This window comes from Dendropsophus ebraccatus, chromosome 9, assembly GCF_027789765.1.
Source record: "Dendropsophus ebraccatus isolate aDenEbr1 chromosome 9, aDenEbr1.pat, whole genome shotgun sequence".
Classification (NCBI taxonomy): domain Eukaryota; kingdom Metazoa; phylum Chordata; class Amphibia; order Anura; family Hylidae; genus Dendropsophus; species Dendropsophus ebraccatus.
The window spans coordinates 15,133,517-15,150,474 of record NC_091462.1 but is presented as its reverse complement, the minus strand read 5'-3'; the positions used below and the strand labels follow the sequence as shown (position 1 = coordinate 15,150,474).

General features: G+C 44.2%; 1 protein-coding gene across 3 annotated transcripts in view; it reads right to left on the bottom strand.

Moving 5' to 3' along the window:
* THSD7B (thrombospondin type 1 domain containing 7B) overlaps positions 1–16,958 on the bottom strand; it is a 420,171-nt gene that overhangs the window by 197,982 nt on the left and 205,231 nt on the right. For all 3 annotated transcript variants that reach the window (XM_069982655.1, XM_069982658.1, XM_069982657.1), the window contains 2 exons: positions 15,748–15,903; positions 15,320–15,520 (listed from right to left, as the gene is read on the bottom strand). In XM_069982655.1, the coding sequence (XP_069838756.1) occupies positions 15,320–15,520; positions 15,748–15,903 (357 nt within the window). The remainder of the gene's footprint in view (positions 1–15,319; positions 15,521–15,747; positions 15,904–16,958) is intronic.

Below are 16,958 nucleotides of genomic sequence, written 5' to 3'. Positions count from 1 at the left end.
TATCCCAAGCAGAAAACGTGAGTATAAAGGTCTCAGGAAATCCCCTTTTATGACTCTTCTAGCCCTATTTGCTATGCAGTTACTGTTCCTTGTTATCAGCCATCTCATGAGGGAAATTTATTTGCCGTGTCCGGGACCCTGGGAGGTGATGTATGGCTTCATCTCCTGGACTTTATGATGGTGCATGCACACATTTTTAGGCCGGGGATATTAACATGTCACATAGGACGCAAGATCTTAAGATTGGCATAAACATAAAATTTGTCTTTCCTATTGATGCTAAATATCAATGTCATCAAAAGGTGGCGGCGAACATGAAGACCTCCTGTACACAGCGCTCACAAAGTCAATGGGAACTGTGCCAGTACAGTGACCGTGATACTATAGCCAATAGATACACATCAGCCGCCACAGTATAGGAAATATCAGATACGTAACCACTCAAGGGACTCTATAATACAGGGGTGGGGAACAGTGGCTCTCCAGCTGTTGCACAACTACAACTCCCATCATGCCTGGACAGCCAAAGCTTTAGCTTTGGCTGTTCAGGCATGATGGGAGTTGTAGTTTTGCAACAGCTGGAGAGCCAAGCTTCGCTACCCCTGCCATAACAGAATGGAAACAAATGGCAGTGTAAAGACCAGATACTTCTCACAACTGACAGTCTGTTACAATTGTATCTACATATCTCATATTCTCTCTAGTTAAACAGACACTGTCATTACAACAAAGCACAAAACTTTGTAATATATCTTATCAGACAAAAAGGCTTTCTTCTCCTGTATTGAGTATTTCTTCCACCGCCCAACCCCTTTTTTTGCTTAAGCTCTGCAATGACTTTTGTTTACTGGATAGGACTTATAGAATCTCTGCGATTAGCTAACAAGCAATACAAGTCTATGGAGAGGGGTGGAGGGAGATGGGACAGTACAACACACATCAAACATCCACAATTGTGTCCACTTCACCATGCCTCCTGATTCTGGCTCCTGAGCTCTTGTAGCGCCCCCCTGAGCTAATTGCTAGCCATAGCAGCTATGAAACAAAAGAATATCCCTGTGGCCTCCTGCTATAAGGGTGGGGGATCTGCCAATGTAATGTCGTCCATATCAGTCTCATCTCTAACAAAAAGTGGACAAACAGGGACATATTAGAAATGTTTTAAATCTAGAGGGAACCGTTCTTTGATGTTCGGTTTTCTATTAAAGTGTATGGGAGGGTTAAAGTAAAACCATGTGGTTTTGGACATGTCTTTTTACGTTGAAAACCACATGGTTTCTGCTCATGTGAACATACTCTTAGGGTATCACACAGCAATTTTCTAAAAATGTTTACTTCAGTTTTTTGAGCCAAGGTCACGAGTGGCCCCTGAAGGCACAGAAAATCTTAAAGTGATACTGACAGTGTCACCTAGGAGGAGCTTTAAAGCAGTTGGGTCCCCTCTCCTATATGGACAGTGTCACCTGGGCGGGGCTTCACAGCAGTTGGGCCTCTCTCCTATATGGACAGTGTCACCTGGGCAGGGCTTCACAGCAGTTGGGCCCTCTCCTATATGGACAGTATACGGGAAACAGATCACACAAAGATAACACTGCTGGTTGCCGGCTAAAGCGCTCAATACAGTGAAATCCTAGGTGCATTGCTCCCTGGGATATATGTATATGCTAAAAAAAAAATCCATGGAGCCTCATTTAAGAGTTTCAAAATACAGGACTAGCCAGATATCCCTCAGGGAAGGACCCAGCCAAGGGGTGGCTCCTGTAGGGAAACCACCAAAACCACCATATTAAGTGTCCCTATAAGTCAATGTAATGTAATGGGGTCCTCATCAGTGTGGAGCAGGATTTTGGCTAGGTGGGAGCAATGCCTAGTAGAGCCATACGAGAAAAAGATCACTGATCTCGGCAAGACCAGCCAAACAATAACACTGCCAGCTGCCGGTTAAAGCGCTCAATGCAGTGTCTCGAAACACAGGACTAGCCAGATATCCCTCCGGGAAGGACCCAGCCAAGAGGCAGCTCCTGTAGGGAAACCACCAAAATCACCATATTAAGTAGCCCTATAATCAATGTAATGACAAAGCAAAAAACCAAGGCCTGGTATCCATCGACAGACAGCTGTTTCGGGGTGTTGCCCCTTATCAGGACGGAGCAGGATTCTGGCTAGGTGGGAGCAATGCCTAGTAGAATACAGTACAGCTGTGGATGGATACCTGCCTTGTTTTTCCCTTGTAATTACATTGACTTATAGGGCGACTTAATATGATGGTTTCCCTACAGGAGCCACCTCTTGGCTGGGTCCTTCCCCTGAAGAATATCTGTCTATTCCTGTGTTTACTATATGGACAGTGTCACCTAGGCGGGGCTTTGCGGCAGCTGGGCCACCTTTCCTATAGGGGAGAGGGGGCACAACCACCATGAAGCCCCACCTAGGTGACACTTTCCACTGATGAAATGGATCAATTTTAAAGCAGAAAAGAGACAGACAAATTTTTATATAGATATATTTTAAATGTGCAGAATCTAAGCTTGCGGATGTTGCAAAGAACAACACATAGAGTATGGGGGTGACAATATCACATTAAGGACGTCTCCCTAATGTTGAATTAACTTCCGACTTTGGCTGAAAACCTATATTAAAAACTGTATCAATGTTTTTATCTAAAAACTGCAGCGTGTAAAGCCATCCGTGGTGAGACACCCCCTTCAATTAGGTGACAGAAAGCAATCCCCATCCAATCAAGACCCCGACACGAATGGTCATATTAGGTCTAGGACAACCAATTACCCTCAGCCCATTCACCAAACGTGAAGAAGCGGAGGAGTCGGCGGCATTTCCATTTAATATGCATGAATATAATCCAGACAGCAATGCATTACTTCTCCCAGGTGCTCCAATCTGCGATAAATAAGAGTTCAGGGGTGAGATAAATATAAGCCGAGCCCAGAGACGGAAAGTAATTTAGAAACTCAAGCACAATACTCTCCACATATATGATTTATGAATGTATCAGGCCAGGCAATGGCCGCTTCCTGGCATCTTGTTAGTTCTGAGGACCCGTATCTGATCTCCAAATGTCCTTTATTTGAATATTTCTTCCTCTGATTGAGCCGCTGCAAAATAGTAAAAGCAATCCTGCTGAAATCCCGCAATGAGGCGCCCATTGTAGTAGAGGTGGGAGGGGGGGTGGGGGGTGGGGTGAGATACGGCATTTTACAGTGAGGTCTCGGAGATAAATATAAAGCATTTGCGTCTATAGTGATTGGTGCATTGCTAAGTAAGCGTTACACATACTGAGTTCATTTATAGTAAAGGGGTTATCCAGGTAACAAAAACAATATTCTAAACAACCCCCCTTCCCAATACCACCCTAGGTCTTATATACATGTATAACTTATCTTGCACCTTTTCTCTGTTTTTTTCTCTTTCTTCTCTGGATGTGTAAAATCTTCTTCTGTGGGTCCACTCTGACCACGCTCAGCTCCCTCTTCCCTCCTCCCTTTGTAGACACAGGACATGTGATCTCCTCTCTAGGGGCTGGGTTAGATGTCTATTGACTTGGTAACCCAACCCCCAGGAGACATTGTCTACATAATCTCTATGCACCTGTGCTGCTTCCATAGACTTACAAGTGTCCCTGAGCCTAGGTTTCTGTAATATGGAACGTTATAGTTCTATCTCTGCTTGCTGTCAGTGAATGCAGGCATATGTACCTGTCTTTGTGTCTCAGCTCTGCATATTGTAAGTGTTGTGGATGTTCTTAGAGTCTGGATGGAATGAGAATGTTTTCATTCACAGTCAGCAAGCAGAGATCTAAACCTACACTACACCCCCGGTAAACCGATGCCTTTATGCAGCACATAGCTACACCATGCGCGTGTCAGCTCTGCTACATCATCGGCTAGTATGGAATACATACTGGGGTGATGTGATGAAATATAAGTGAAAAAAAACAGTCCTGTGTTTACTGTGCAATAGTAATGACAGCAGTGGGCAGGAAAGAAAGCCAAGGGAGCGAGTACAGAGCAATTAGGGAAATGCATGATGGGAATTGTAGTTTCCTATCTTGGTTATAGATCGGCTTTTAGAAAATTTTGTTACTCAGGAATGGCAGCAGCTAGAAAGACAGGAGAAAGTAGCTTTTTATTTTTTTACTCTCAGGTGGATAACCCCTTTAAGAGTTAGCGGATATAATTGGTTGTGTAACTATAAGGGGTGCAGAGGGTATCCCCTATAGCTACACAGGGTAGCAGAGATATCAGCTTCTCTGAGGCCCCACAACCATGGTGTCATGGAGTGATGGATGACTTGTGTGCTGATGTATCACTTGGGGCCTTATTCCCACGTTTCGTGCACAGTCTGTTAATATGGATGACGGGCTACGGAACAGAGTTCAGAGTTTATAATGTATCATTATGATGCTGGGAGCCTCCTGAGACGCTGTGTCCACCAGTGCAAGCAATTGAACCGTTTCGGAGCTCCTGGCATCATGATGACACATGATAGGAATAAGGCTTTACACTGGGGGCACACTGAGTTTTTTCAGTCTTTTTAAGGGATCAGTTTTTAAATTGTTACTTTTAATGTACACAAAGACAGGGTCCACCATGTTTTTGTGTGTGCAAAAATGTTTTTAAAAGCGATGTTTTGATCCTTTTTTAAAGAATGGAAGTCAAGGGAATAACGGATCTAAACGGATGCACGCAACTGCATCCTTTTTTTTGGATACGTTAAACGTACTGCAAAAACGCAGTGTGAACCTACCCTTAGGATGGGTTCAAACGTAACTGATCCACAGCGGACTTCACGCTGCGAGTTTGCAGCAAACTCACTATGGATGTCTTAACTTATTATTCTGAGTAGGATTACATACTGCAGAATTTTCATCCCGCTGCCAGTATGTAAACGCTGCCCCCCTTAACTCGCAGTGGCTCGATGCATACATTATCTGGTCAGCACTCCAGCCTCCTCATGTGGCTCCTGGCATCCTGACGTCCCTCTCAGCCAATCAGATTGGCAGAGCAGGACGTTAGGATGCCGAAAGCCTCCAAAGCAAACCGGAGCGTGGATCAGTAATGTATGCAACGGGATCAGTTATGTGGGAATCTACACTTACTTTGTGCAATATCCTCATGGTGACATCACTTTGTGTGCTCTTCTACTATTGTGACATCACTGCATGCATTATTCATGTGGAAGTCCTTGAGGGAAATTCAAACAACTATAAAGTTTTCGGGGGGACATTCATTAGGACCAGCATACTCGTACTGTGATCTTAGATAAGGTCCTACCCCCCAATTATCCGCATGCCTCCGGCGGGACCTGCACTTGTCCCAGGGTTTGCTCAGAAATCTGCTCCGCAGCAAGTCTAGATTTCCGCAATGATTTATACCAGTCTCCAATTCGAAACTATCTAAATTAGGCGTATGAGGAGGCCACGCTTCCTTTTTGCCTTGCTGATCCCCCGGCCCTGCCAAACAGAAGGGTTGGGCTTACGTTTGGCATGTGCAATGGAAAAGGCATAAATCTGTGGCTTTTCCATGGTGTACGTAGTTAGCTGGGGCAATCCAGAATGATGGTCTTTGGGAGGAATAGCCATCAGTAGGATTTGAAAGCGGGGGGGGGGTCCCTCTATTTAACCCCCTTGGTCTAGCCAACCTGGGCTTAGCCTATTAGCGGGATATACAGTGACACTTCTCCTGGCACAGCTCCTCATTCAATCTTGTTAAACTCCAGTAAATGCTAGCGCGGGGCACACAGCTGAACCTTCCATCCGACCCTCCTGAAGAGCCGTGAATTGTCAAACGCTCTCAGATAATCCTGCTATTTTTCCATCTGCAGAAAGATCTTGTATGTATTTCAATGAAATGAGTCACCAGGTGCCGGAGCTGGAGTATCCTCTTGTGGCGGTGGCACTGCTGCCTGAGATCTTGTCATTTCGGAGGTGAAAGGCGACAAACACTGGTCATTAATATGTATGTCCAGAATATGAATTACGCCGCGTGCCTGAGACGAATTATTTATCAGCCTGGTCCCTTTATTTCAGGATTGGTGCTGCTGGGGGTAGTGTGGGCAACAGGGGTCCCACAAACCAACAAAATAATTCTATATCCCAAGCACATAAAGGGGAAGGTGGGTTATTGGGAACAAGGACCAAAAATCTATACAGGTCTCATAAGGCCATAATCCTAAGGTTAGTATTAGGGTTCCCATAGAGTCCTATGGTGATGTGACTGACCCAGGATTAGAAGACAAAAACATGGCTGCTTACTCTAATAAAAGGCACCACAAATCTAAAGTCTTCCAGCACTTATCAGCTGCTGTATTTGTGGTGTAAAACACGGACTGGAGAGAAAGGAACGCCTGCACATCCCGTCTATGGCTGATACTAGGCCTATATCAGTGACCACCACCCCAGCTGGCCGGGTTCTAGTGGGGCTTTTTGGGTCTGGTCCTGTGACATGGGGGTTGCAGGACCATTCCATGGCCCCTCTTTCCTGCACGTGCACACTTTGCGGGGGTGGCGGTCACTGCACGACACGTTGTGGAGTTAGCGTAGGGACCCGTGTGAACCAGAGGACCTGCACGTTGGTACACGGGGCTATTATGGCTTGATCAAATCATATAAAGACACTCTGGTGTTGATTTTTAATATTGGCCTAGCGGCATTAGTATCAGCCATAGATGGGATGTGCAGCCGTTCCTTTCTCTCCAGTCCGTGTTTTACAGTTCTTCCTCTCTGAACAGCTCGCACTCCTTTATAAGACCCACATGACCAAAATTAGCAGGATATGCCTGTGCTCACATGTCAGTACCTTATGTCTTCCCCATTCTGTGAGAGCAGCAGTGGTAAGTGTAATACCATATCCATACTTGTGTCGTTTGGGGGGCAGCCTTCCCCGCCGGTGGTGCTGGCTGGGTTCTGGTGGGGCTTTTTGGGTCTGGTCCTGTGACATTGGGGTTGCAGGGCCGTTCCATGGCCTCCCTTCCCTGCATGTGCACGCTTTGCGGGGGTGGTGGTCACTAACCGACACGGTGTGGAGTTAGCGTAGGGACCCGTGTGAACCAGAGGACCTGCACGTTGGTACACAGGGCTGTTATGGCTTGATCAAATCATATACAGACACTCTGGTGTTGAATTTTAATATAGGCCTAGCGGCATTAGTATCAGCCATAGATGGGATGTGCAGCCATTCCTTTTTCTCCAGTCCGTGTATTTGTGGTTGCTATTGGTTACACCCCTCCTAAAAGCCTGTACTTTTAAGACTAAATGATGATATAGTAGTACCCGAGTTTTGCCACAAGATGTCGTTGCTATCAGTATGTATACCTAGATAATGCACGGCTGTAGTACCCAAATTGTTATTGTTATGTTTGTGTGCCACATGGATCTGCACACCAATGAGAGTTCTTTCTTCTCTTCACCTATCATATCTCTCTTTACTTCTTCTTATGCACTCCTCACCCACTCACAGCACACCTTACAGGGGCTGTAGGAAGGAAGTCACATGGGTAGAGGAAGTGTAGAGTCTTTTGTTTTTGGATTCTGCAGAGGAAGGACACAAGCTAGAAGACTCTCTACAAAAGTCTAATTGCGCCTTGGCTCCTGCCAGGTCTGCAGTCTAAGTAGTGCAGTCTAGACGTAGACCAGAGCACATGCAGTCAGAGACAGTTTCTTTTCAAGTAACCTCACTCAACACTATGCTGTGTTAAGCCTTCCACTAAAGAGGACAAGTCAGAGATCATCCTAACCCACGCCGGGGTCAAGGAGACACACAGTGCAGGAGAGTATCCACAAAGAAGTAAGGAACTGATCCGGATAAAGCAAAGTTGCTAGAAGCCCATGAACTCTATCTCGCAGTGCGGGTGTAAGCAGAGAACCCTCAGCATTCAACTCATGCCAGGTAACAAGATCTGGGGCTTGTGTCAGCCTCTAGGACGGGTCACTTGACACTGGTGGGCAATAGGTGGTGCAAAGACCAAAGAGTCAAAACACAGGCATAAGTATTTTCTCTTCTCTCAAGTATTCTTCTATTACTACCTCTGAAGTTCTGGCAGAGCACAGTACTACTTGGGTTGGTACTCTCTCGACATCTCCCTCTCTACTCTTCTGATCTTCTATTTCACCTCTCAGTCAGATTAGTCAGCATGACTGTACCACTGCTTCAGTTCTCAGTGCAAATCTGGACTGTAAAGTATTAAGCAACTTATCAAGTGTAAAGTATTGTATCAAGGCAAAGCTGTATTATCTGCTGCCTACCTCAACTATCTTCAGAGTAAACAGGATTATATTTATGCTAAAGGGACTCTGTGGTTCCTTGTCAAGCACCGACACAGCACACACACCTTCCTTGGGTCATCTTCCCTTTCTGTGGGTGGCAGTACCAATAGTCCGGGTGGGTCACTACTCCACTGCAGACCACCATGACAATAGCCCAAGGGACCCCAAAGAGCCCGCCAGGTCCCTCATCACAGGGGAACAAGGTATAGCCAGGCCATTAAACTAAAAGCAGGTGTGCCTCCATACCTGTGTACCCATGCAGCACTGGCGTCACAACACAATACCACCACACAGAGCTATATCTCGGCCAACCACCACAGGACTGGCATCACGCTTAACCATCTGGCAAGTGACCGGCCCTACCTGCACACCGAGGGTGAGCACCACATATGCCCTGCAGGAAGTGGTGTATTCTTTCCAGTCTGACACAGTGCTCTCTGCTGCCACCTCTGTCCATGTCAGGAACTGTCCAGAACAGGAGCAAATCCTTATAGAAAACATCTACTGCTCTGGACAGTTCCTGACATGGACAGAGGTGGCATACTAAAGTGTGGAAAATTGCTTCTAGGGGAGAATACTGCGTCATTCAGAGTTTTTACGACTCTAGAGTATAAAGGGACTTCAAATGTCCTTCAAGCTCCATGGAGATGGCTTTGCCATGTGTCATTCATACATCCATAGTGCTGTCCACACCTGCCCTGACCCATTCATAGGTATAAGTTGACCCCTCCGAGTGTATAATGTTCTGCGGCTCAGAATTCAGTCCTTTTTATGGATTTTTAGAATTACAGCTGTGTAAAAACGTTCATCGAAATCAATGGGTACTATACTGTCCACAATTACGGATCAGTGAAAGGGGCCTAAGGCTGTGTTCACACATTTCAAGCTATTAAATGCAGTTTTTGAAGGCAAAGCCAGGAATAGATTTATACAGAGAGTTCTTTGACTTTCTGATATACGTGTCCTCAATTTATCATCAATTCACAGCTTTGACTTCAAAATCTACATCAAAAACCTGAATGTGGGAAGACGCCCTAAGGCACATTGCAAATATCAGTTTCTACCAGGAAACAATGGAAAGACCTAGAACTTTTCTAGCGCATTGTGCTCCCAGCACATAAAAGTGCCTATATATACACACACAACACAATAGTAAATCAATATTTAATTCTGCGCTACATTTCGGGGGCCTCCAGGGACGTGTTGCCTATTTTTCCCGCCTGCAGCTTGGCACGTCCTCAAAATCTAGGGACATGCATTTTAGATGAGCTTGAAATTCAACCAATGTCATATATGTGACGGATCCTAATGTTGTTTGGATGTTCCTTCACTCTAAGTGTTATTTTACTTATAATTCATTTAGCATTTCTATTAATATTTTAGGGATGATTCGTAAAGGCGGAAATTAAGGAGGTCACTGTTTCCCCAGTGGAAGAAGACTGGACTTTAGAACTAAGTCTTCACTATGCAAAAATATATTCTGCTATGGCTGCCAACTTACAAGGAGAATTTCAGATCATCCAACACCTTTCTGGTGATTATACACCCTTACTCATGGCATTGTCCATGAATAAGGGTGTATGATGACCAGAAATGCGTCGGCGTTACGGATTGGGGTCACCTTATGATGTCATATTGATTTTATGGGTTGTTACAAGTAGAGTTGAAGATTTGGTATATGTTCACATCGCTGATCTGAAGTGGTTCTTGTGAATTGCCTTACACTTCAGCAGAGTGTGGCTCGTGCGGAACGTAGCCAATGGATCGGGGATCAGGCAACACATTTTTCCTTTATGGCTGCCAACTTGTATCCTGAGCAAAACTAGATGGAGCCAAGTTATGTTTAGGGGATGATTCAGACTCCAGGTACTTATTATATCAGATAGATGACTGAGGTAATGGTAGAGGTATGATGTAACTATCGGCAGTGGGATAGAGACTGGAAGGGGATTATGGTCATTGTAAGACTGCTGGAGGGCTGGATAAAAAGTGTGAGGAGTCAGAGCCTGCGGCCTTTGATTACCAATGACTGAAGAAGCTGTATGCAGCCCTGGGGAGTCCTAGAAAACAAGGATACAGCCATAGGCCATAGGCTGTGTGATATTACAGGCAGCCTAGTGACAAGGGGAGTTGTTAATTGACCTGCTTCTAACCCTTGTAGGGGAAACATTTGGCCTCTACCAAGGTGTTAGGCTTAACTCCCAAATCTTTAGATATTGTTCCTCTCCTGTAAACACTGTAACACAGAGATAGTATTGGCACCTCCACTAGGGACAAAGATTCACATCTCTGACCCTCCCCCACACTCCTGAGCCCACTATGACTTGATAAAGATGGAACAAAGAGAGTTCAAAGTGGAAATATTAGAACAAAGGAATCTTTGTCATAATTCATATTTGGAGCTACCAAATTTAGTATTTATGGTTGGGGAAAGGCGCCTCCATACATATGTCAAAATCATGGTGATATGCCCACAGCAACCGGGTGATATTAGATATTGTCTGATAACGTGGAGCGTATACATTCATGTTTGGTATCTAATGGTTGCTTGGGATATGCCCCCTTGATTAATGATTATGTCATATTTATAGGAGGTCCCTGTCATCTAAATTAGTAGTGATGAGCGAATACTGTTTGATCGAATAGTAAGGTATATTATCGAATAGTACGCCGAATATTCGATAAATATTCAATAAGCGTTCAAATCCCGCTTCCCTTTTCCTGAGGTGTCATTGTAGACTTGGTGAACCTCCAAGTGCTCGAATAGATGTTTTTCAATAAGAGAATACTTGTTCCCATAGACTTTAATGGGATCGAATATTCGATATTCGTACAAATATCGAATATTCTAATATTTCACTATTCGCTCATCACTATAAATTAGTGATTAGTGTGGGACTTATACACTACAGAATACATTCATAAAAAGAGGAGTGCCCCTCATTACCATGTGACCGGCCTCCTCTCAGTGACATCACCCGACAGAATTCTGGAGGGAAAATTTGTGCTTAAAATCCTTGCACCAACAAGGATCAATATCAGTCTTTGGGGGATCCATATCACAATTGGAGGGGCTGCCCGTGTGTCTCTGCTGTACCCCACAGCCAGGATACTACTTCTGTTCGGCAGTAAGATATTATTCTGTTTATTCCTTTTCTTTTATAATGGTTTGCATTGTTTTTTTGCATTGTTTGTATGTATGTATTTTTTGAAATTTTTTAAAAATTTTAAGCTCCTTCCTTGTAAGCTTATAAAACTTATACTTCCGAAGGGAGAGAACGTTACCATAGTGTTATATTGAGACTAGTTGTACTATTGTGTTGTATTGGGAGTAGTTTGAGTGTTGGGATATAGCGAGATATCCATAATAGGCCCCTATTGCCTGATAAGTATAGGTGGTGGCAGCGCATAGTTGTAAGAGATATTGGGGTGCGGCAGACCTATGTGAGTGATCTAGCATAATTCTATCATCCAGAGGGGATTGTATAGGAATTTATGAGGTAGATTGGTAAGCTCAATAGTGTTAATCCCCCCAGTGACGTGATCTGAGAGTAGCGATCGTCACAGGCTGTCTCCATGTTTTCTGGGACTCCCTAGGGCTGCATCCAACTTCTTTAGCCACCGGTAATCAAATTCTACGTGAGATCATGAGGTTCGCTCATCTCTACCCATCAGATAAGATTCACTATCTGGTTATTTCAAAGCAAATTGTGTGGGTGAAGAGCCTAGAGGAGATTGGTGTTTACAGAAACGTTGGCTACTGAGGCTTGTAGTGTGTGTAACCTGATTGGTTTAGGCCGGCCTAGTGTGAAGTAGACTGGACAGATCCTGAATAGTAGTGACTCAACATTTGTGTACAGAAAGTTGAGTTTAAGTGTGTCAAGTATTAACGGGAAACTATCAGCAGGTTAGGTGAATCTAACCTACCGATATGTTCCTATTGCCCAGGAGACGCCAAGGAAAAATATATGTCTCTTCCCTTCCTGGTACCAGTGCAGGTAGTCATGTGCTCCACGGTCCGGTGAGAATGTTAGGAGCACTGGGGCACCTTTAGGAGCACTGCTCACCCCCATAGTGCCAATACGGCCCGCCCCCGGCCAGTCCGCTCCATGCATTATCGTTAGAAAGGGAGGGGGGGCGGCTGGATCAGCGTTATGGGGGTGGGCAGTGCTCCTAATATTCTCACCGGACTGTGGAGCCCACAACTAACTGCACCAGAATTGCACTGAGGAGGAAGTTAAAAGACTTATCTTCCTCCTCGCCATCTCTTGTGCAAAACGGACATATCAGCAGGTGCTGACAGTTAAAGTCACAGTCCGGAGGTCTAAGTAAAGTTAACAGGGGCCAGAGATAATTTTATAAAATTATATACTTATCGCACAGTGTCGTCCTATATGTCTCTGATGTCTCCAGCCACCTCCAGTCTGCTCAGCCAATCACTGGCTGAGGCAGGACAGCACCGCAGCCAGTGATTGGTTAAGCGGGCTTGCATTCTTTTCTAAAGAGTGATAGCCTGCTCAGCCAATCACTAGCCATGCCATGAAGCTGTCCCATCTCAATTAGTCACTGATTGGCTGAGCAGGCTATTACTCATCTCTGGCGTGACATGCCACTCAGCCAATCACTGACTGACTAACTCTTTTGACTTAAGGAATTGTCTAAAGTGGATATCCCCTTTAATCGCATTACTTTGCCTGTTTATTAAGTTTTTTTCTTGTACAGTCAGATATTATATATCCCCATAAATAAAACCTGATTTTATGCACTGGGCGATGTTAGACATAAAATACAATCTATATATGTGAACAAGCTGCCTACCAGCTTGCTGAAAGTAATTCTTTTTTATTACATATATCAGTAACCCCTGCCACGATAATAAGCAACACGCCGATTCCCAGGACAATCATTAATCAAAATCTGTTCTGTAGCCGCAAACTACAGATTGATATGTGGGCAACAGGATTAAAAGATAAACCTTACAGTATATAATCCTGGAGTAGCAGAAAATGGAAGTCTGCCCATAGCATTAATGACCTATTACATTATACGGAGGTAATTGTGGACTCCCTGCAAAGGATGGCGAGAGCTAAATAGACAGCCATAGGAAGAAAGGAGATCCACGGAAGATCAACACAGAAGCTTAGAGTGGCTTTCAAGCCAAAATGGCTAGGGACAATGGCCTCCTCATGGGGTACAAACCTATATAACTAAACTGTATCATGATATATTGAATGGAATGAGAGAACATACTTATTTGAGTATAGTAATCATTCGAGTATCCGGCTAACAAAAGTATTCAATAGTCAAGCAAGTACTGCGTGCTGCTCGGGCGCTTGGGTAAAAAAAAAAAAAAAAAAAAAAAAAAAGCTTTCGGGTGCCCTCACGCTCAAGTATTTAACCAGGTGACCCCCACACAGCAGAGGCTACCCGGGTGATCTGAAATGGCCGGACTGTGCTCTGTTGGGGAAGGGCATGGTGTGGGATGATACTTACCATCATAAGGATCAGGGGTCGAGTCTATTGCCTTATAGATGCCAGCATGTTTTCATTTCAGTTTTGCTTTTTTAAACGAAAAAAAGCAAAACTACAATGAAAATATGCTGTATTAAGTTAATATACTGTAAAGAAACTGGTGGCTATAATGCAATAGATTGAATGACCTTCCTATCTAATGTAATATAGCCGCCAGTTTTTTTTTTATTATATATTTACCCAACATACCATATTTTCGGTCTAATTTTGCTTTTTTTTTTACAAAGGCAAAACTAATATAAAAATATGCTGTTTTAAGTTAATATACTGTTAAGAAGCTGGCGGCTATAAAGCTATACATGTGATCCCCAATCCTTACAATCTGAAGTATAATGCCACCCCCCAACAGAGCACAGTCTGGCCCACAGGTTGACTACTGGTTGCACCTGGTCTACAGCTTGCCATACACTTTCAATAACTGCCCAACAAATGTTTGTTCATCAGACAATCATCTCTCCCAACTCTTCCATATGCAGTCATGTGTTCATGTGCTATCCATAGGAGTGTGTATGTGTGGAGGGGGGGGGCGTGAGCTGCAGCAAGACTGCTCTCCCATCGGCTTATCCCTGCCAGACCAAAAGAGTCAGGCAACAACAATAGTGCAACACACCCAATGCAATAACACAAAATTTTTCTCCACAAACTTTATCTGGAGAGGATAACCCTTAGCCGACATACCGATTCTAAGGTCTGTAAATATGGATGATGTGCTTCAGACCTCCGAAGCTTATTTAAGTCTTTGCTCTACTGTACTGACATCATTCCTCTTCCCTCTTGGCTGTGAAAACCTGCAAAGAATGCCACCCACATAGCCACAGGTTACCAAGAGAGATGGGGGAGGGGGACATACCTGTAGGTCACTACCCTAGACAAGATGAAAAAAGAATGTGAACTAACTATAGAGCAGTAATGTAGATTTTTACTATAGGGTCCCATTCTCCTCAATTTACAAGGCAGTAAGTATCCACCTACATGCTGCTTTACAGAGACAATTTCCTCCTCTCTGGTTGACAGCTATTTTACATACATTTTCCCAGGAGTTTCTGCACTAAAGACTTCATATAAGCTGGATCTCCACAAGAAGGGTCGGTATCTTCTGAGAGAAAAGACACCACAAACCAGAGACTAGTAATGGACCGGAGACTTAGGGTGGTATTACACGGAACGATTATCGTTCGAAAAATCGTTAAATCGTTCGGATTTGAACGCTAATGATTTCGTGTAATAGCAGGCAACGATTAAATGACCAACGAGAAATCGTTGATCGTTTAATAGGATCCGGACCTATTTTTATCGTTAGATCGTTCGCACATCGTTCGGTGGAATAAGATTCCTCAGCTGAAACGTACGCAATAGCGACGACTAAACGACCGCAAGAACGATCATAAATAACGATCATCGTTTCGTGTACTTGGGCGAACGATTTCGGGTCGTTTGCCTTAGCGATCGTTTAAGATCGTTAATCGTTAGTCGTCGGAAAATTGCTTGGTGTAATAGTACCCTTACCGTTCTCCCCCAGGCACGTTGTGTTAATGTCGTACTTTCCATGTCCACATTCTCCATTTTCAGGTACACAGTGTAGCTGTCCGGATAACACCCACCGATAGCATAGAGGATCTTCACACGGGACTGATTCTACTAAATGGGGACAATTTCCAGCAGTTTTTATTGGCTCCACTACAATTTGTCTTCTTCTGAATTTAAAACCTAAAAAGAAAACAGCCGTGTCACTACGTCTAATGGTGAAAACATTTCAAAAATAAAAAATTTTTAAAATTTCCAAAATTGTGTTGAACTGCAATAGATACAAAGATGGAATGTTACACCTATGTGCCGCCTGTACGGTTTGGCTCAGGTTTGTGATAATTTTGTGGATGGTATTACAGAACGTAATCATTATACCCAAGCGATCATCATGAAAAGACAAAACTTACCTTTTCTCCCATGAGGTTCCAGGCAGTTTTCATGTATACATGGTCCCCAGTCACTCCATAGAGACAACAAGCAATCTGATGGGCAAGGGGTGTTGCAAAGCTGAACTGCGGGTGGTGCCGGCTCCACACAAAACTCCGGTTCTACGGGTCTAAAAACTAAACAGACAAGAAATATGACATTTAAGATGTCGAACCTACAAAATAATTTTTATAGTTCAGTCGATTATTTTTGTGATATAAAAATATACAAATTGTACAAGCAGGTTCCTGTTATCCAGAGATGTGGAGGACTAAGAACCCTGCAGATTAGGTAGATGCAAACTACCAGGGTCCTTTTAGACTACCCGATATGGGGCCATCACTGGAAGAAAGATCGGTGCTCATTTACACTGCCTTTACAGGTCACAACGAAGAGTAAACTGTTATCAACCATTAGGGATGAGAGGAAAGATTAGAGGGAGTCGGGAAAAAAAATTATAAATAGATAAATATATTCCAGAAGCCATGCCTGATAAGACATAGTATAAACATGGTCCAAGGATGCCAGATCATGTAGAATTTATCATCGAGGTCATCATTTATGGCTACCAGTTCTTCAGGCCTTTGTATCTTAGATAGCCTTCCGAGCCTGTCAGATACTCATGGCTTTAGTCTCGGATTCCAGTGTCTAAAGGCCGTATTATACGTAGCGATTATCGTTCAAAGATTCGCTATAACGATTTTGAAGCAAACAATTCTGAGGTTATTACATTCACTGATTGCTGTTATGAATGATCATTTTTACGTCGTTTTATTGTACATAACGATTATCGCTCCGTGTAATAAAGACAACAATCAGCCGATGATTGTTGTCATCGGCTGATTGTTGATATAGGTTAGAAGCTATAGTTGTCGGGCGCCGACCGTGCATCGCTACATGTAATAGCAGTGTGCGGCCGGCGACTGACGATCTACATTACCTATCCACGCTCCAGGGCTGCTCCTGCGGTCTTCTCCCCGGGTCCCGTGCGCTCTAGCTTCAGAGCGGCCTGTCAGATGAAAGGGGCCACTCAGCCAATCACAGACCGGGACCGCCGTGGCCTGTGATTGGCTGAGTGGTCTGTCATCTGAAAGGCCGCTCTGAAGCTAGAGCGTGCAGGACCCGAGGAGAAGCGGACCACAGCAGCAGCCCTGGAGAGTGGATAGGTAATGTATACCGTTTAAGCAAGGGC